The sequence below is a fragment of the Chelonia mydas genome, chromosome 2, assembly GCF_015237465.2.
Source record: "Chelonia mydas isolate rCheMyd1 chromosome 2, rCheMyd1.pri.v2, whole genome shotgun sequence".
In the NCBI taxonomy this organism is placed as follows: domain Eukaryota; kingdom Metazoa; phylum Chordata; order Testudines; family Cheloniidae; genus Chelonia; species Chelonia mydas.
The window spans coordinates 60,064,004-60,084,722 of NC_057850.1; the positions used below are offsets into that span (position 1 = coordinate 60,064,004).

The 20,719-nt window shown below is 44.1% G+C and overlaps 1 protein-coding gene across 2 annotated transcripts in view; it reads left to right on the top strand.

Moving 5' to 3' along the window:
• The first annotated feature begins 26 nt into the window (after nt 1–26).
• Nucleotides 27–20,719, top strand: part of MYBL1 (MYB proto-oncogene like 1) — a 45,664-nt gene continuing 24,971 nt past the window's right edge. Inside the window, exons 1-3 of one of the 2 annotated variants that reach the window (XM_037892506.2) lie at nt 27–567; nt 11,940–12,045; nt 12,125–12,196. In XM_037892506.2, the coding sequence (XP_037748434.1) occupies nt 548–567; nt 11,940–12,045; nt 12,125–12,196 (198 nt within the window). In that variant the 5' untranslated portion in view covers nt 27–547. The remainder of the gene's footprint in view (nt 568–11,939; nt 12,046–12,124; nt 12,197–20,719) is intronic. The other variant, XM_043539558.1, reaches the window with a different exon arrangement.

Sequence of the window (20,719 nt, forward strand, 5' to 3'; positions counted from 1 at the left end):
GGGGTTGCAGTCCGCGTGCGCAGATTCAAACGGTGACTCTGGAAGGAGGCTGGGCGCGAGATTCGGCGGCACGGACAAAACCAGCCGCGAGTGTGGCGGCGGCGGAGCAGCTAGAGAGGGCGGAGAGGCGCGGCCGGGACGGGCACGGGGGAAGCTGGGGCGGCGGGGGACGCAGCTGGAGCCGGGGCAGTTGTGACGGGGACTTGGAGCCGCAGCTTGGACCCGGACAAGAAGCGTCCGCAGCCCCCGAGCCTCTCGCCGCAGCCGGGCCGGGCTAAGCCATGTTCTGTGTGCGGCGAGCCGGGCCAGGCCGGTGCTAGGAGCCGCTGCCGGTGGAGGGGGTGGGGTTAGATGCGCTGGAGTCTCCGGGAGCGGTAGAGGGAGCCGCTCCCTCCCCGCAGTGCGTGACGGGGTTGGGCGCCAGGAGCGGCACAGACTCCCCAGCCCGTGCGTGAGCCCCGGGGCAGCGTGAGGAGCCCGGGCGGGGAGCCGCGCAGCTCTGTTCGCCAGCCCGCCTCCGCCCCCCTCCCTATGGTGCGCCTAGAGGATGGCGAAGAGACCGCGCAGGTGAGTAACGCCCCCTGACTGGCCGGCCCGCCTGCCCTGGCTCAGGTGTCTCTGCGCCTTGGTCCCAAATCCCTGCTCCCTCCCCCGGTCTCAGCGCTTTCTATCTTCCGCGCCCAGGTGGGGCAGGTAAGTCCGCCTTGCCCCCACCCCTCGTCCCCTTTCATCTTTCTCCCCAGACCAGAGGCGCAGACCCTCTTCTTACCCAGCTGTCCTTCCCCGTGCTCAGTTGTCATTGCCCACTCTCCGCGCCCCGCAGCTATCCCGATCCCGTCTGCATCACCCCCTCTCTTCTGTCACTCGCCTGTCGCCACACAGGTGTTCCCTGACTTCTCCATCTCCCTTGCATGTTGGATCCCCCAGGAGTCGCTGCATCCATGTCTTTCCCATGTTGCCCCGTACCACAGACATAAAGGTAACCTCATCTTCTCTTTCCCCGCAGGTAATAGATACTCTTCCCACACAAATAAAAGGAGTACTTGTGGTACCTTAGAGACTAACTAACAAATTTATTTGAGCATAAGCTTTCCCTGAGCTACAGCTCACTTCAACGGATGCACACAGTAGTTGTTCTAGCCAGTTTTCCCTACTTCTTCCATAACCTTCCTGATCCTTCCCCTCTCTGCTTTCACACCCCGGTGAGGGGAAGCTGGGGTTGACCATAATCAACCATGTGCTTTTAATATTCTTTGTCTTCACTAATTCCTATTTTTTTTAAAAACACAGACTGTTTCTAGTCCTGGGATGTCCACTGATTGAAAGACCCCTATATGGGGTTCTTTCCCTGTAGCTGGGGATCTATGAGAGAAAGTGTGTTTATTCAGCTGCAGACACTGAGAGCTGTTCTAGATAAATCCTCAATTTTGCAGGAGCCTGTGTCTTCTAAAAATTCTGATTTTGAATATAAAATGAAAAATATGTTAATCTAGTTACTGCCATCCTCAGTGTTTCTAGTTGTGGACTTCCATAGTGTTACCTGTTTAAAAATAAATAAAATTTTGAAAACCAATAGGAAATACAGAAGGGGGTTTAGAAGGTTGATAAGGGAAGAGCAGGATAAATGGTTAATAATAGCTTTCATAACTAATAGGTTTTGACTTTTCACACTATTTGGAGATTGCTGTGGATTCATATTGTTCATAGGAGTGAAGAAATTATAGTTTGGTGGTTGCTACATAAGAATCTGTTACTGTATTTTTCTTCTTGAGATCAGGTTTATTACAAATACACTATAAATTCATAGTTCTTGTTGAAAAACTGCAGTGTGTGGGGTGGGGAGGAAGTAATATGTTTGCCCTGTAATTTGTTTCAAGGAACACACAAATATCTGAGAAACTAGAGATAATCAACTACCTTAATGTAGGTGTGTAACTGTGTCATATAACATCAGAAATTCCATCTACAATATTGTGCCCAGTATAACGTCTGGAGCTTCTCTCTTTCTCCAACAGAAGTTGGTCCACTAAAAGTTATTACCTCATCCACCTTGTCTATCTGGCGTTTAGCAGCTAAATAAGACTTACTAGTCTTTCTGTAAGTGCTAACATGCTGTCAGTGAATATTGAGTTGTGAAGAATTTACATTTCTTGCTAGAGAATTAAAATAGGTGTGCATAGAGGATGAACTTGTCTGCTACAGATTGGTAACACCAGAACAAAAATTTCCATGTTGGCATATAACAACACAACATGCAAGAATGGGTGCAAATTGCTTTTGGGATTGCTAATTTAGTACAAGAGTAAGGAGGAATCTTGATCTTTGAGTTCCAGGTGGTATTATTAGGTACAGTAACTCCTCACTTAAAATCATCCCAGTTAATGTTGTTAGGTTGCTGATCAATTAGGGAAAATGCTCTTTTAAAGTTTCACAATGCTCCCTTATAACATAGTTTGGCAGCCGCCTGCTTTGTCCACTGCTTGCAAGAAGAGCAGGCCGTTGCAGCTAGCTGGTGGGGGTTTGGAACCAGGGTGGACCGGCAGCCCCCCCATCAGCTCCCCGCTCCCCTAAATTCCCTGTGCGGCAGCCACCCAGCAGGTTACCAATTGCTGGCAGTTCAGCTGTCCTTCCCCCTCACTGCCATGTGCTGCTTCTGCCCTCTGACTTGGAATTGCTCCCGGGAACCTCCTGCTTGCTGTGTAGGGGAGGGGGGAAGAGGGGGCTAATGTCAGGGTGTCCCCTTCCCCCTACTCCTGCCCCCTGTTCACCCCTTCTCCATATAGAGCAGGGTGGGGACAGGACAGGGCTCAGGACAGAGAGAGCTTGCTGGCCTCAGCTGCTGTCTCAACTTCCTGATTTTTTTTTTTTTAAAGACAATGTACTTAGAATGGGGTCAGCGTACTTAAAGGGGCAATGAACATCTCTCTCTCCCACACACAGGGTGTGTCTCTCTGTCTCTGCCATGCTGTTTCCTCTCCCTCCATTCGTGCTGCCTTGTAGAGTGTGAAGCTATATTAACAACGTGTTAACCCTTGAGGGCTCAGCCGAATGCCAGTTCATCATTTAGCAGTAAGGCATTGCCTGGGAAATATCCCACCCTCTGACTTTACCACCTCAACCAAGCTTCACAATCATCATTGCTGTATACAGTATTAAACTGTTTGAAACTTATACTCTGTGTGTGCGTATTGTGTATGTATATATATAAAATAAAAAATATAGTTTTTTGTCCGGTGAAAAAAATTTCCCTGGAGTCTAACCTCCACCCCCGTTTACATTAATTCTTATGGGGAAATTGGATTCGCTTTACATCATTTCGCTTAAAGTCTCATTTTTCAGGAACATAACTACAGTGTTAAGCGAGGAGTTACTGTATAACATTCTTTGATTTTTAAAATGAGAGAAGTTTTCATTTCTTAATACATCTGCCAACTCTTCAACTACATAATAAAAAGACACTGAAGTCTAGAATCTTAATTAAAAAAGTGTTTTGACTACTAGAATTATTGAAATTTAACATATATTTTGTTTACTCTTTCAAACAGCTTGGTGAAATTAAATGGCTCCATTTCACTTTCTGTTTTCATGTACTAATTCAATACAGTTTCAGCTCACAACACTACAGAGGAATGGTCAAATAAATTATAATCACTGAAATTTAAAAAAATCCATTCATTTTGAGGTTTTTTTTTTAAACTACCTTTTGTTTACTTAAGCACATATATAACTTTTGGACCTATATGCTACAATTCATGTTTGTTTTCAGACTGATATGGGGGTACAAGAAATTTTAATATGTGACTCTAGAGTAGATACTCTTTTCTCTCTGTGTGAAATTTAAACATTCAGTCTTTGGCCCGTGTAGAATGCATTTGTCTTTTTGTAGAACGTTCAAGTGAATAGTTCTTAACTGCCACTGTAGGCAGAGCTGTGTGTATCTTGCCCTGCTGAGGAATCCACTGCTGGCTGTGATATGCTCCATTTCCAGAATCTAGATATTATTTTTAAAAAATTGTTCCTAGCACATGGTAGCCAAGAGAACCGTAAACATATAAATCAAGTGTAAGAAGATACTGTTGTCTTCCTGAGGCTGTAGACAGCCTGAAATAGTGCTCCAAAGATGTGAACTGCCCCATTCACCTCAGTGATGTTAATTCTGAGTTTTAATTGACAGCTTAAATGTAAGCATTGTACATTATTTCAGTGCTAGCTGTTTTAGTCGAAACATCCAGCTAATATTATTGCATAATTCCATGTTATCTCCCACATCTGGTGTCAGAAGTGCCAAGTGTGTCCGACCCACTTGCCAAAACATCCAGCTTTACTCAGAGAAACTTCTACAGTGTGATTTTGTGCTTCTTAAAAACAAAAATACCCACCCATCCCTATGGTCTACTGGGACTGTAGAGTAGTGTAAAATATATTGAGTTTAACGTCAAATAACAATTGATGATAATCACTGTCATATTTCATTTGAAAAAAAAGTTACATTTTAAAAATATATCAAAGTTGCTCCAGAGTTTCCTATTCACCGTAATAGAATGCCACAGTGACCAGGAACTGTGGTGTTGCATAATTTTTGCCAGGCTTTTCACCGAGTGTACTGATCCTTGGCTATAATTCAAGAACAGATAAGCTTTAGTTTTTTTTATTGCCTTTCAAAATGAATATCGTATTAAATAGTTTGACCCAGAAACGGTAGTGTTTGAAGTTGTAGATTAGTAAGACTAGTGTATCTGGACCAGTGGGTTGTGTGTGTTGGGCAGTAGTTAAAACAGGAAGAGATACCTCAAGCCATATGCTTTGTTTGCTCTGTCACCATCAATTTGCAGGTGGTCTAAGCACAAAGCTTTCTGTTCTTTCAAGTCAGAATAATACTTTAAGGGGTTAATATTAGAGGTTCTTATGAAGTGTTCATTGTAAACCATTTAAATAGCAAGATGTTTGCTTATCAATTATTAATATTTTAAAAATTAATGTTGGTAAAAGAGTCATTCAAATGTGTAAAGCATTTAAAGGATGCCTTTTTGATGTGGGAAATGAGAAATTAGATTAACTGTACTGTAATATAATTGGGAGAATTATACAAAATAAAACAGTATCTTATTGTCTCTTTCATTACCTGACTGGCCCTTTTTCTGCAGCCTGCTTTTTGTAATAGCTTTAGACTTCTTTTGCCAGTTGTTAACTTAATTTTGGTCCACTATGCAGTGCTTAAATTAGAGATCCAGTTCACAGAGTGTAACCCCATGGAGACAACTGAGTTGTAATTTTAAATGTATTTTGTGGCTTACTTGAGGTGAAAAGGGGTAGTATCAACATGCAATTGCTGAGCCTGAGTGAAGAGGTGGAGTGTGTGGGTGTGTATATGGGTGGGGGGTAGAAGTGTGGGCAGGGAGAAAAAATAAATTAAGACTTGGGGTACAGCTTTCAAAAGCACTTAAGTGACGTAGGAGCTCAAATCCCATTAAAAGCCAAACGGTTATATGTTGAAAGTCAATAAGACTTAAATCCTATTGAAAGTTGTATCCAAAACCTTAATGTTCTTTTTTCTTTACAACTTTGGGTACAACTTTCTTAACAACCTAAGCGAGTTAGGTTTCAAAGTCCCATTGACTTTGAACATATGTACTTTTTTTATATTTGACTTTTAATGGGACTTAGATGCTTTTGAAAATTTTGAATTTTATCTTTTTTATAGACTAGATATTTCTTATGACAGTAAAATTGAAAAACAAATAAGGACTGCGTGATCATTTTACAGTCATCACTTTGAGTGTAATCTACTTTAATAAGTAGTGGGAAGGATTTGCTGTAGATCATTAAACATGTATATTTGTGATAAAAAAATCAAAGTACTTATAGTGACAAATTAAAAAGGGGAAAATAACGCAGTTGTAAAGGAGGGGGAAAAGAATGAGTTAAACCATTACACACCTCTGTGTGCTCCTCTGTGTAACTGAGTTTGTTTGCAAAGTTAAGGTGGTGAAGTATTATACCACTTCTCCAGTAGGTGGAGCATACTCAACATGATGGCACAAAAGTCACTACCTGTTTCTATCATTTCTTTCCTCTGCCCTGGTCTACACTAGGAGTTGAGGTCGAATTTAGCAGCGTTAAATGGATTTAACCCTGCACCCGTCCACACGACAAAGCCCTTTTTTTTATTTTTTTTTTTTACTTAAAGGGCTCTTAAAATCCATTTCCTTACTCCACCCTCGACAAGGGGATTCGTGCTGAAATCGGCTTTGCCAGGTCGAATTTGGGGTACTGTGGACGCAATTAGATGGTATTGGCCTCCGGGAGCTATCCCAGAGTGCTCCATAGTGACCGCTCTGGACAGCACTCTCAACTCAAGATGCACTGGCCAGGTAGACAGGAAAAGGCCTGCAAACTTTTGAATTTCATTTCCTGTTTGGCCAGTGTGGCAAGCTGCAGGTGACCATGCAGAGCTCATCAGCAGAGATGACCATGATGGAGTCCCAGAATCGCAAAAGAGCTCCAGCTTGGACCAAACGGGAGGTACGGGATCTGATGGCTGTGTGGGGAGAGGAATCCGTGCTATCAGAACTCCGTTCCAGTTTTCGAAATGCCAAAACATTTGTCAAAATCTCCCAGGGCATGAAGGACAGAAGCCATAACAGGGACCCGAAGCAGTGCCACGTGAAACTTAAGGAGCTGAGGCAAGCCTACCAGAAAACCAGAGGGGCAAACGGCCGCTCCGGGTCCGAGTCCCAAACATGCTGCTTCTATGATGAGCTGCATGCCATTTTAGGGGGTTCAGTCACCACTACCCCAGCAGTGTTTGACTTCTTCAGTGGAGATGGAGGCAACAGGGAAGCAGGTTTTGGGGACGAGGAAGATGGCTTACAGCAAGCAAGCAGAGAAACCGGTTTTCCTGACAGCCAGGAACTGTTTCTTACCCTGGACCTGGAGCCAGTACCCCCCCAAACCCACCCAAGGCTGCCTCCCGGACCCGCCAGGTGGAGAAGGGACTTCTAGTGAGTGTACCTTTTTAAAATAGTATACATGGTTTAAAAGCAAGCTTGTTTAATGATTAATTTGCCCTGGCATTTGCGGCTCTCCTGGATGTACTCCCAAAGACTTTGCAAAAGGTTTCTGGGGAGGGCAGCCTTATTCCGTCTACCATGGTAGGACGCTTTACCACTCCAGGCCAGTAGCACGTAGTCGGGGAATCATTGTACAACAAAGCATTGCAGTGTATGTTTGCTGGCGTTCAAACAACATCTGTTCTTTATCTCTCTGTGTTATCCTCAGGAGAGTGATGATATTCATGGTCACCTGGTTTTCTTTTCTTAAGGGTGCTTTTCTTAAGGGGACATTCAGAGGTGCCCGTTCCTGCTGGGCTGTTTGCCTGTGGCTGAACAGAAATGTTCCCCGCTGTTAGCCACAGGGAGGAGTGAGGGGCTAGCCACGTGGTGGGGGGAGGCAAAATGCGACCTTGTAACAAAAGCACATATGCTATGTATGTAATGTTAACAGCAAGGTTTACCATGGAAGAGTGTACCCATTGTTCAATAAAATGTCTTTTTAAATACCATTGTCCCTTTTTTTCTCTCCACCAGCTGCATGTGTTTCAAGGATCACATGATCTTCTCCTTCCCAGAGGCTAGTGAAGATTAGAAGGCGAAAAAAATGCACTCGCAATGAAATGTTCTCTGAGCTCATGCTGTCCTCCCACACTGACAAAGCACAGATGAATGCGTGGAGGCAGACAATGTCAGAGTGCAGGAAAGCACAAAATGACCGGGAGGAGAGGTGGCGGGCTGAAGAGAGGGCTGAAGCTGAAAGGTGGTGGCAGCATGATGAGAGGAGGCAGGATTCAATGCTGAGGCTGCTGGAGGATCAAACTAATATGCTCCAGCGTGTGGTTGAGCTGCAGGAAAGGCAGCAGGAGCACAGACCGCCGCAACAGCCCCTGTGTAACCAACCGCCCTCCTCTCCAAGTTCTGTAGCCTCTTCACCCAGACGCCCAAGAACACGGTGGGAGGGCCTCTGGCCACCCAGCCACTCCACCCGAGAGGATTGCCCAAGCAACAGAAGGCTGACATTCAATAAGTTTTAATAATAAGTATAAGTAATAATAATAATAAGTGGCCTTGTCCTTCCCTCCACCACCACCCCTCCTGGTGCTTTTCTCCTCCACCACCCATCCCGGGCTACTTTGGCAGTTATCTCCCTATTTGTGTGATGAATTAATAAAGAATGCATGAATGTGAAGCAACAATGACTTTATTGCCTCTGCAAGCGGTGATCAAAGGGAGGAGGGGAGGGTAGTTAGCTTACAGGGAAGGAGAGTGAACCAAGGGGGGGGTGGGGCTCATCAAGGAGAAACAAACAGAACTTTCACACTGTAGCCTGGCCGGTCATGAAACTGGTTTTCAAAGCTTCTCTGATGTGCACTGCGCCCTCCTGTGCTCTTCTAACTGCCCTGGTGTCTGGCTGCCCGTAACCAGCAGCCAGGCGATTTGACTCTACCTCCCATCCTGCCATAAACGTTTCCCCCTTACTCTCACAGATATTGTGGAGTGCACGGCAAGCAGTAATAACAGTGGGAATATTGGTTTCGCTGAAGTCTAATCGAGTCAGTAAACTGCCCCAGCGCGCTTTTAAAAGTCCAAATGCACATTCTACCACCATTCTGCACTTGCTCAGCCTGTAGTTGAACAGCTCCTGACTACTGTCAGGACTGCCTGTGTATGGCTTCATGAGCCATGGCATTAAGGGGTAGGCTGGGTCCCCAAGGATAACTACAGGCATTTCAACATCCCCAACAGTTATTTTCTGGTCTGGGAATAAAGTCCCTTCCTGCAGCTTTTGAAACAGACCAGAATTCCTGAAGATGCAAGCGTCCTGTACCTTTCCTGGCCATCCCACGTTGATGTTCGTGAAATGTCCCTTGTGATCCACCAGTTCTTGCAGCACTATTGAAAAGTACCCCTTGTGGTTTATGTACTCGCCAGCTTGATGCTTCGGTGCCAAGATAGGGATATGGGTTCTGTCTGTGGTCCCACCACAGTTAGGGAATCCCATTGCAGCAAAGCCATCCACTATGACCTGCACATTTCCCAGGGTCACTACCCTTGATATCAGCAGATCTTTGATTGCGTTGGCTACTTGCATCACAGGAGCCCCCACAGTAGATTTGCTCACTCCAAATTGATTCCCGACTGACCGGTAGCTGTCTGGCCTTGCAAGCTTCCACAGGGCTATTGCCACTTACTTCTGAACTCTGAGGGCTGCTCTCATCTTGGTATTCTTGTGCCTCAGGGCAGGGGAAAGCAAGTCACAAAGTTCCATGAAAGTGCCCTTACGCATGCGAAAGTTTTGCAGCCACTGGGAATTGTCCCAGACCTGCAATGCTATGCAGTCCCACCAGTCTGTGCTTGTTTCCCAGGCCCAGAATCTGCGTTCCACTTCATGAACCTGCCCCATTAGCACCATGATGCCCACATTGCCAGGGCCCGTGCTTTGAGAGAAGTCTGTGTCCATGGCCTCATCACTCTCGTCACTGCACTGACATCGCCTACTTGCCCGGTTTCGCTTTGCCAGGTTCTGGTGCTGCATATACTGCTGTATAATGCGCGTGGTGTTTAATGTGCTCCTAATTGCCAAAGTGATCTGAGCGGGCTCCATGCTTGCCGTGGTATGGCATCTGTACAGAAAAAAGGTGCGGAACGATTGTCTGCTGTTGCTCTGAGGGAGGGAGGGGCGAGTGACGACATGGCTTACAGGGAATTAAAATCAACAAAGGGGGTGTCTTTACATCAAGGAGAAACAAAAACAACTGTCTCACAGAATGGCCCCCTCAAGGACTGAACTCAAAACCCTGGGTTTAGCAGGCCAATGCTCAACCCACTGAGCTATCCCTCCCCCTCAGTATTTCAGACAGGACTGAATCTCCATTAAACTTTTCAAGGTGCCCCTGACAGACCTCACCAAAATGATTGTCGGCCATTGATTTCACAGAGGGAAGGAGGGAGGGAGGAACAAATGAATACAAAACAAATCTGGTCTATTTCTTGTTTTGATCCACTCCATCTATCTTTTACATCTTTGGCTGGCAGCAGACAGTGCAGTAGGACTGCTAGCCATCCTCATCTCCTGCCTGCCTGGCAGAAGCTGGTGCAATAGGGCTGCCAGCAGGACTAAAGAGAATGACGTGGTCGAGTCACTCCTGATTTAGTTCCTGTGCCCATATTTGCCCAAGCGCTCCTGACCGACCTTCCTGAGGTGGCCAGGAGCACCTTGGACACGATGACGATGGTTATCAGGCCTATTGCACCGTCTGCTGCCACAAGGCAATGGGTTGCTGCTGCTGTGTAGCAATGCAGTACCGCGTCTGCCAGCACCCAGGAGACTTACGGTGACAGCTGAGTGGGCTCCATGCTTGCCGTGGTATGGCGTCTACACAGGCAACTCGGGGAAAAAAGGCGCAAAATGATTGTCTGCTGTTGCTTTCACGGGGGGGGGGAGGGTCTGACGACATGTACCCAGAACCACCTGCGACAATGTTTTTTGCCCCATCAGGCATTGGGATCTCAACCCAGAATTCCAATGGGCGGCGGAGACTGCAGGAACTGTGGGATAACTACCCACAGTGCAACACTTCAGAAGTCGACGCTAGCCTCAGTACTGTGGAAGCATTCTGCCAAGTTAATGCACTTAATGCACTTAGAGCATTTTGTGGGGGGGGGACGGACACAATCGACTATATAAAAACGATTTCTAAAAAAACGAGTTCTATAAATTTGACCTAATTTCGTAGTGTAGATATACCCTCTGACTATCAGGTAAGGAGCTCAGCACTGTAGTTTCAGATCTGCTGCTTGCTCAGCTAAATTTTGTCCATCTAAAGTTATAATTTGTCTTTAGTTCTTGTATTTTTCTTTTCTTTTTGAATGGAACCCCTACTCATGGTCTCAGTTTGACTTTTCAGGATTCCACTGGATTTTTTTTACTTTTGCTTGGCTATTATCCTTCCTTCAGTTGACTCCCAGATAAGGGTGTGTATCTCATAGTTTTTTCCTGCCTCCCACCTTCAGAGACTGAATTATTCCTCTGCAATTCTTCCATTCTAAGATTCACAGTAAAAAGGTTCAGGCTTGGTTGTGAGCTCTGATATGCTGGTTACTGCTTGTAGCAAGCATTTTATATAGGTTCTGATACTGACACTGTATAGCACAATGTATTTTTGTGGGTCTGGATTTAGTGATCATGAAAGGATTAAAAAAAAAAGAAAAAAAGAGAGCCTAGAAGACATTGCTTCCACTTGAGCAACATCCTTAAGTTAAACAAAGCGTGGGACCTGCCGTAACTGATAGTGTGACTGTCATATACTCTGTTAAATTCCTAAGTATTTTTAAAAATGTACATTCTTTAACTGGTGTTTTAACCTAGGACTTGCACTTGTGTACATTGGAGTACATATCATAGGATGTGTGTGTGTGAATTAAGAAAGTTGAAACATGGCATTAATCTGGGGGTTACTAGCCTAGAAAACCATTTTGTCATGGCCCTAATGCACCTAGTTATTTGCTATGCATAGCTGACACATCGTTGGATGCTATATTTAAAAACGCTTAAATAGTCAGTTTAAGCAAATCTTTAAGCTTTTAGGAATTTTCTGCCTATTCCTCACAATATACAGCTTTGCAAAATTGACTAGGTTCCTTGTGGGGTTTATTACTTACCTTTGAAGCATAGGATATGAGGAGGAAGGATACTATACTGGATAAGACAATTGTCTGTCTTTATGTTACTACAAATTTTATACTTCATTCTAGATATCTTCCAGAGATGCACCAGATGCACAGATTACAACCAACATCCTCTCTGGTTTCTTGAGTAGTTGGTGGTCAATATTAATTTAAAATATATTTCTAGTTTGTTTAAACTGTTCTGTTTGTACTCTGCAGTGAGGAAGAAGATGACGACCTTCAGTATGCAGATCATGACTATGAAGTACCACAGCAAAAAGGGTTGAAGAAGATATGTAACAGAGTAAAATGGACACGTGATGAGGTAACACTTGACCAGGTAACTTTACTTTTTATATCATACCAAAATGCTATATTTCTCAGCTGATATTATGTCTTTACAGGATGACAAGCTAAAGAAGCTGGTCGAACAAAATGGTACAGATGATTGGACTTTCATTGCTAGTCATCTACAGGTAAGTGTGAAGTATAATTTTTTTAATGAAAGGGTCTGCAATGATGATATGTCCAATTTGGAGATGACTGGCTATGAAGCAGTTTATATGGGGAGGCATACATGACTGCTACATTTGACTATTCTATGGATACCCATAACTTGGGCTGGGACAGCCAAGTCCCAAACCCTCGAGGCTTATTGAGTAAGACCAAGATTTTGACTTCCTATTAATTTCAGGAGTGAAGCCAGCAGCTTGTGAAGCACCAGTGTGCTATGCTCATGTCTGCCATTATATCTGAAGTGTGTTGCTGCATTCTGAATCATTTGCAGTCTTCATGTGGGGTTACAGTCAAGTCCATGTTGTGGATTGAAGTAGTTTAACTAGGAGGTGATAAAAGTACAGATCAATCAAAATCCTCCTTTCAGATGTGAAAGGAAAAAGAGGTTAGTTTTTTGACCAAATGAGGATTCCTTATCACTGTGGCAATCTGTGTTCGGGAGCTATGAGGAAACCACCTCAAACCTAAAGCTTTGTACCAATTTGGCAACCTGTTGTCTTACTCCTACAGTTGATAGAGTTAGAGTAATATCCAGTTTCCAATTCTCCCCCACCCTTCCTACTAAAACCCCATCCACCCCTTTTGTGGAGCTGAGTTTAAACTAGCAGCTTTATCCATCTGTGGATCTGTTCCACGCGTTGGGATATGGTGATGGGCTGCATTAATGGAGAATAACTGCCATGTGCATGTTGACAGCACTGAAGTCCATGGCTTCTTATTTTTCCCAAGTTTCCTCATGATGAAGAGGGAGAGAGAGAGTGTTGAGTCTTGTGGGCCATGGCATGATGGGTCTGGGTGAGGCAGCACTGGTGGTGTTCTTGGTATTGGGATCTGTGTGGTAAACAAATGAATAGAATGAGTACTTTGTGATACTGCATGTCAAAAGCACCATATGGTCACTGGTGTCAAGTGACAGATCTACACAGTACTGTAAACTTAGGGTAAATCTGCACTGCAGCTGGAAGCAATCCTCCCAGTCCAGGTAGATAGACATGAGCTAGTGCATTAACAGTAGCAGTGCGGATGTTGTAGTTCAGGCTGGGGCTCAAGCTCTGAAGCCCACCCGACCCTCTAGGCTTCAAATTCAGAGCTGCAATGTCCACACAGCTATCTTTAACATGCTAGCTCGAGGCCCACTCATGTGAGTCTTTCTATCGGGCTGGAAGGCTTGCTTCCAGTTGCAGTGTAGACATACCCTTAGGAACTTGTTTCCTGCCCAAGGACAAAAGAGCGTTGTCCACCAGTGCCAGAGGGTTTGTGCGGTACTTTTTCGGAATCTGATTGTGAATGATCCAGGATTATGAAGATGACAGTGCTGCTGGAATTTGGGTACCACTACCTTCTCAGTGACTTCACTAAGAAAACGAGGGGTAGGAATATATTCAATAAACGGCAAGGTTATTGCTGCCAAGAGCAGATTTCACGGTTGCCCAATCTTTGCCTTCTAAAATGAATGTAGTAGTTAACCTTTTGAAGGCATTGATGCTTTTAGTTCTCTTGCTGGTGGGGGAGTGGCACTGTATGTGAAAGAAAGCATAGAGTCAAAAGTAAAAAACGTAAATGAACCAAACTGTACCATAGAATCTCTATGGGCAGTAATTCCATGCTTGAAGAATAAGAATATAGTAGTAGGGATATACTACTGACCAGGATGGTGATAGTGACTGTGAAATGCTCAGTGAGATTAGAGAGACTATAAAAATAAAAAAAACTCAATAGTAATGGGGGATTTCAGCTGTCCCCATATTGACTGGGTACATGTCACCTCAGGATGGGATGCAGAGATAAAGTTTCCTGGCACCTTAAATGGCTGATTCTTGGAGCAGCTAGTCCTGGAACCCAGAAGAGGAGAGGCAATTCTTGATTTAGATCTAAGTGGAGCACAGGATCTGGTCCAAGAGGTGAATATAGCTGAACCGCTTGGTAATAGTAACATAACATAATAAAACTTAATATCCCTGGGGGGGAGGGGGAAGAGGGAGAAAACACCAAAGCAGCCCACCACAATAGCATTTAATTTCAGAAAGGAGAACTACACAAAAAATGAGGAAGTTAGTGAAACAGAAATTAAAAGGTACAGTGCCAAAAGTGAAATCCCTGCAAGCTGTATGCAAACTTTTTAGACACCATAATAGAAGCTCAATTTAAATGTAAACCCCAAATTAAAAAACATAGTAAGAGGACCAAAAAAGTGCCACCATGGTTAAACAACAAAGTATAAGAAGCAGTTAGAAGCAAAAAGGCATCTTTAAAAAGTGGAAGTGTAAAATTAGGAAGGCCAAAAAAGAATTTGAAGAACACCTAGCCAAAGACTCAAAAAGTAACAGCAAAAACATTTTTAAGTACATCAGAAGCAGGAAACCTACTAAACAACTGGTGGGGCCATTGGATGATCGAGATGCTAAAGGAGCATGCAAGATAAGGTAATTGCGGAAAAACTACATGAATTCTTTACATCAGTCTTCACAGCTGAGGATGAGGGAGATTCCCAAACCTGAGCCATTCTTTTTAGGTGACAAATCTGAGGAACTGTCCCAGATTGAGGTGTCATTAGAGGAGGTTTTGGAACAAATTAATAAATTAAACAGTAATAAGTCATCAGGACCAGATGATGTTGATCCAAGAGTTCGGAAGGAACTCAGATGTAGTTCTGCAATTTCACTAACTGTGGTATGTAACCTATCATTTAAATCAGCTTCTATACCAGATGACTGGAGAATAGCTAATGTGATGCCAATTTTTAAAAAAGGCTCCAGAGGCAATACCGGCTATTACGGGCCGGTAAGCCTAACTTCAGAAGGGGGTAAATTGGTTGAAACTGTAGTAAAGAACAGAATTATCAGACATATAGATGAACACGATTTGTTGGGGAAGAGTCAACATGGTTTTTGTAAAGGGAAATTGTGCCTCACCAATCTGCTAGAATTCTTAGAGGGTTCCATCAAGCATGTGGACAAGGGGGATCCAGTGGATATAGTGTACTTAGATGTTCAGAAAGCCTTTGACAAGGTCCCTCACCAAAGGCTCTTAAGCAAAGTAAGCTGTAAAGGGATAAGAGGGAAGGTCCTCTCCTGGGTCAGTAACTGGTTAAAAGATAGGAAACAAAGGGTAGGAATAGATGGTCAGTTTTCAGAATGGAGAGGTGTCCCCCAGGGGTGTGTGCTGGGACCAGTACTGTTCAACATATTCATAAATGATCTGGAAAAAGGGGTAAATGGTGAGGTGGTAAGATTTGCAGATGTTACCAAACTATGCAAGATAGTTAAGTCCAAAGCAGACTGAAGAGTTACAAAGGGATCTCACAAAACTGGGTGACTGGGCAACAAAATGGCAGATGAAATTCAATGCACACTGGAAAACATCATCTCAACTATACATATAAAATAATGGGGTCTAAATTAACTGTTACCACTCAAGAAAGAATGCTTCTTGGAGCTGCTTGGAGTGGCCCCCGACCCTGCTCCCTGGCTGGAGCGGGGCAAGCCCCAGACCCTGCTCCTCAGCGGGCGCTCGAGGGCCGGATGCGGCCCACGGACTGTAGTTTGCCCACGCCTGGGATACATAATAAGACAGAAAATATCATATTCTCTCTCTAAAAATCCGTGGTATGCTCGCATCTTGAATACTGCCTGCAGATCTGGTCACCCCATGTGAAAAAAGATATATTGGAATTGAAAAAGGTACAGAAAATGGCAACAAAAATTATTAGGAGTATGGAACAGCTTCCGTATCAGGAGAGATTAATAAGACTGGGATTTTCAGATTGGAAAAGAAATGATAGAGGTCTATAAAAATCATGACTGGTGTGGAGAAAGTAAATAAGGAAGTGTTATTTACTCATAACACAAGAACTAGTGGTCACCACATTAAATTAATAGGTAGCAGGTTTAAAACAAACAAAAGGAAGTATTTCTTCACACAAGGCAGAATCAACCTGTGGAATTCTTTGCCAGATGATGTTATGAAGGCCAAGACTATAACAGGGTTCAAAAAAGAACTAGATAAGTTCATGGAATATAGGTACATCAGTGGCTATTAGCCAGGATGGGCAGGAATGCAAAACCATGCTCTAAAGTGGCAGAGCCTCTGTTTTGTCAGAAGTTAGGAATGGGCGATGGGATGGATCAATTGATGATTTCCTGTTCTGTTCATTCCATCTGAAGCACCTGGCATTGGCTGCTGTCAGAAGACAGGATACTGGGCTAGATGGACCATTGGTCTGACCCGGTGTAGCTGTTCATATGTTCTATGTTCTTATCTTGGGGTTGTGGAGAGGGATGTCAGGTGCTCTTTGGTAGCCTACAGCAATCATGAAGGATACCTTAACAGGTGATGGTATAGACAGTTATTGCTTTTAGTGCTGCTCTCTTGGTGATGAATTCCATCTTAGGTCTTTAACTCAGATAATGACTAGATACAAGGTAATACGTCTTTTAAATGTGTTTACAGCAGCTGACATAATAAGGCCCTGTGTAAATCACAACTTCAGAAGGCATGGAAATGCCCCAAACCATGATCTCTTAAATATGCTTTTAAAAGATAAATGTCTACAACAATTTTTTAAAAAACAACTGCCTTAGCTAGTTAATTTCAAGGACAGAAAAAATTTACAAGTAATGTTAGTCTATTTCAAGGACTAAATTTAGTTACAAAATTCATTCCATGCAACCTCCATGAAATTCAATACTTTGCCATTTACACTGCTGTGAATTTTTTTAAAAAAATTTGTGAATTACACAGGGTTCTAGTTATAAACTGAATGATGTGTTAACTTCAAGAACACTTTAGGAAGTTCACATGATAGAAACGTGACTGTTTACTAAAATAACAGTCAAGAAATTTTTTTAAGTACTGGCTAAAATTAAATTTGGGTGCCTAAAATTCATCTCATAAATGAAAGTGGACAGAAGTTTTCAAAGCTGCTGAACACCTGCAGCTCATGCTGGCTTCAGTGGCATTTGTGAAACCTTAGTGCTTCTGAATCTAAGGCTGCTTATATTCAGGTGGCTAATTATGGATGTTAGGGGACTACCCTTAGGCATGCAGGTCTGCAGACTTTTGGCTTTTTTCTTCCTTCCTCCTTCTCCTTCTCCATCGTAGACTAACTTTTTTTGGTGGGGATAGTGTGTGTGGGTGGGTGGGTGGGTGGGTGGGGAGGGGAGGGGAGGGGAGGGGTGTTGCATGAGTAAAGGTAGGGGTGTTTCTTGTATTTTCTCAAAGATGCTTGAATAAAAATACAGATAGGTTAGAGTATGACCAAATTTAATGGTGTGCAGTTGCATTGCAGAAGTCTAATTAGTTAATGCTTGTAAATTGTTTTCAACATACAAAATGACTTTAGGATCTTAGAGGGAAAGGGAGGAAATAGAGAGTCACTTTCCCCAAGCTAAGAGGTTCCAAAAATCTACTTGTAGGGAGAAGGAAATGATCCAAAGCTGACAAGATTGAAAAGTGGTTGCCATTTTATTAAAAAAAAAAAAAAAAGACAGGATCAATTATAGACCAATGTGATTCTAACTCTTAAACTTGGGGTTGTTTTTCTTTTAAGTCTTTATGGGGGTCTGCCTGGTTTGAGGACTTATCTCACCTCAGTAGCTGTGTGGGTGCCCCCGAAGACTCCCTTTTGGTAGCATCAAAGGAAATCAGCCTAGCTGCTGAAAAGAGAAGTTATTTAGCTGCTGTGTGGCAGTGGGGGGGTCAGTTAAGGGGACCCCCCCCAACCAGCCTGGGAAAAATATGGGGGAAGGATCAAGCATCCATTCCCCAAGTCAAATAGTAATTGTGGGCGGGAACTGTACCTGTGAGCTGTTGCTGATACTCAGGCATAGGTTGCTTATACTTTAAAAAAAAAAAAAAAAAAAAAAAAAAGGTGGCAGGCAAGGGTGTTCTGTGGATATGCCCTCTACAGAAATCTGCCATTCTGTGACAGGTTATTGGCACTGAATGTGAAAGGGTTTTGTAGTCAGTCTGTTAAACTCTTTAACTTTGCCTTGACCGAAAAAGCGGCAGTGTGTAGCTATCATGTGCTAGCTAAGCCTGACCAAAATGCAGCTTATTTTTGTTCAAGACAAAGCTTTTTTTTTTTTTTTTTTAACACTTAACTTCACTCTCTGACAAAGATACCCTCTTCTGAGTATTCAGTAAAGATTCAGCACATCTGCCTCTTCAATTAAGAGCTCAAAATACACATGCCTGGGACCACCATCAGACTTAAGTGTGGAGTCTCTGATATTTCAGAAATAAACAAGCAAGCAAAAAAAATTTCTTTAAAAAATATTTCTGGCTGCCTTGTATGGATCATAAATAAACAAAAATGGGAACTTTAAAAAAGTCTTATGTAAGTTACCTAAAAATAGAGGGAAATAGAAGCGATGAGGGCCACATTGGGAATAAGTCCCCTTTCCCCCCAAATATAAAGGATGAAGGCCTAAATTTGCTCTTGGCTGGCATAGGATTGCATGGAAGTAACAAGCAGAATTTCACTCAAAATGTTCTAAGCTATAAGCAAATGGAAAAGGGGTTCTTTGAGTGGATGCAGATGTGTATTCTTCTCAGGTATGTTGGTGACTTCCGCACTTAGTTGGAGACTTTTTTGGCACAGCAGTACTCCCTGAGGTGGTGCATGTGCCCTGTACCACTGAATGGCCCCTACCAAGACTGTATAAGAGTAGCATTACCAAGACTCCCTTCAGTTCTGTCTTACCATCTGCTACATGAGTTGGAGCTTCCTGTGTTGGGGTCTCCTCATTTCCCTGCTATTACTCTTTATTGTTCAGTATTTAATAGCATAAATAGTTACTGACAGGTAATACCCATAGTTTAGGTTAGAATGAGTGTATTTAGTTGTATAGTTAGTTTGTGGTGCTTGATGCTGAAGGTTATGCTGTGTTCCTCAGTCTTCAAGCATTGTCTGACGTGTGGAGTCTCTGTCCCATTCCTTTTCTTAAAGGACTGACCAATATTGCACTTTTCCTTGATGTGGCCATTGCCCCGGCACCACAATACTCTGCTTGTGGTGCCTGGGCGAGGGCCACATCAAGGAAAAGTGCAATATTCGTCATTCCTTTAAGAAAAGGACACAGATTGCAAGACCTTGGTCTAAAGCAACACCTGCTGGAACAGGCTATGACACCTGCCTCGGCACTGAGATCCTCTTCTGACCACTCAATTAGCTGTCCACAGACATTCTCTACTTCTATGGGAGTTGGGGACAGACCCCCAGCATCTGATCAGTCATTGAGACACAAGGGGTCATTCATCATTCCCATGTGTCCCTCGTAAGAAGATTTATAAAATGAACTGGGGCTGCCAGAAACCAAGGAGGGATTTGTCATTATCTTCATCAAGAGCAGGGCCTTACCATCAGCAAGACTCTGGTGCTCAGGGTTAAGCTGGGTCGCCAACCTTGTCTCCCTGGTACCAAGATGGGAGAATCCCAGTGCTGTACCATTGACTCTGCAACCGTCTCTGGAGTGGCTGTCCAGTCTAGTACCTATGGAAACTCCCACACATCACTTTGTGCCATCAAACCTGCATGTTTATATGGTTGCTTCAGACTTGCCTTGTCTATCTGTACCAGCATTCCTGCTAACTCAGGACATTAGTGCAGGGATGTCACCCCAGGCTACCCCTTCAGCCTTTTCAGCTTTGGGACAGAGATTGCCTTTAGCTCTAGTACCAATGAAGAGGTTAGCTCTGCCTGCAGTGCTTATGCAGGTTAGGTCAGTACCGAGACACCCCTCTCCATTGGCACTATCTGCAACATTGACCTTGGTACCAGGATCCTTGGAATCGGTAGCTGCCTCAGAGTGGGGACCGAATCCTGACTCCTCAGTATTGATGAGGAACTCTTCCTCGGTACTGGACCCCACTGTCAGACAGCCTCCCTACTACGATTTCCTCTCAGGACTGACTACAATGCTAAGCGAGTTATAGATGTTAAATTTTCTGGGTTGAACAGTCACATAGGCGCCGACTTCCCCTCTGGCTGGTGGGTGCTCTGCCTCTTCTCTGCCTCTTCCCCTGCGTGCACTGCGTCCCAGCTCCTCTCCCTCCCTCCTGGAAAGTCCTAAGTGCTGCCAAATAGCTGTTAGGCGGCAGGGGGGAGGAAAGCTCTGGGAGGGAGGGGGAGCAGGGATGTGGCACGCTCAGGGGGTGGGGAGAAGGAGAGGAGCGGGGAGCTTGGCCGCCGGTGGATGCGGAGTACCTGTTAATTTTTCCCTGTGGGTGCTCCAGCCCCAAAGCACCCATGGAGTCGGCGCCTATGGTGGATCATTCTGGATTTCCAGTGGCCATGCTGGGCTGGGCACCCACCAGGCCTACTGATTATTCAAATGCATCTTCTTGCATCAGGTTGGAGTCCTCCAGCTCTTCTCCTTCCCAACCTTTGCAAAAGAGATGATGTACATCATCTGAACACCCGGGAAGTAAGTGTCAGTACTGAGAGGAGAGTTGTTCCTTTAGTAGGGACAGACCTGACTGGC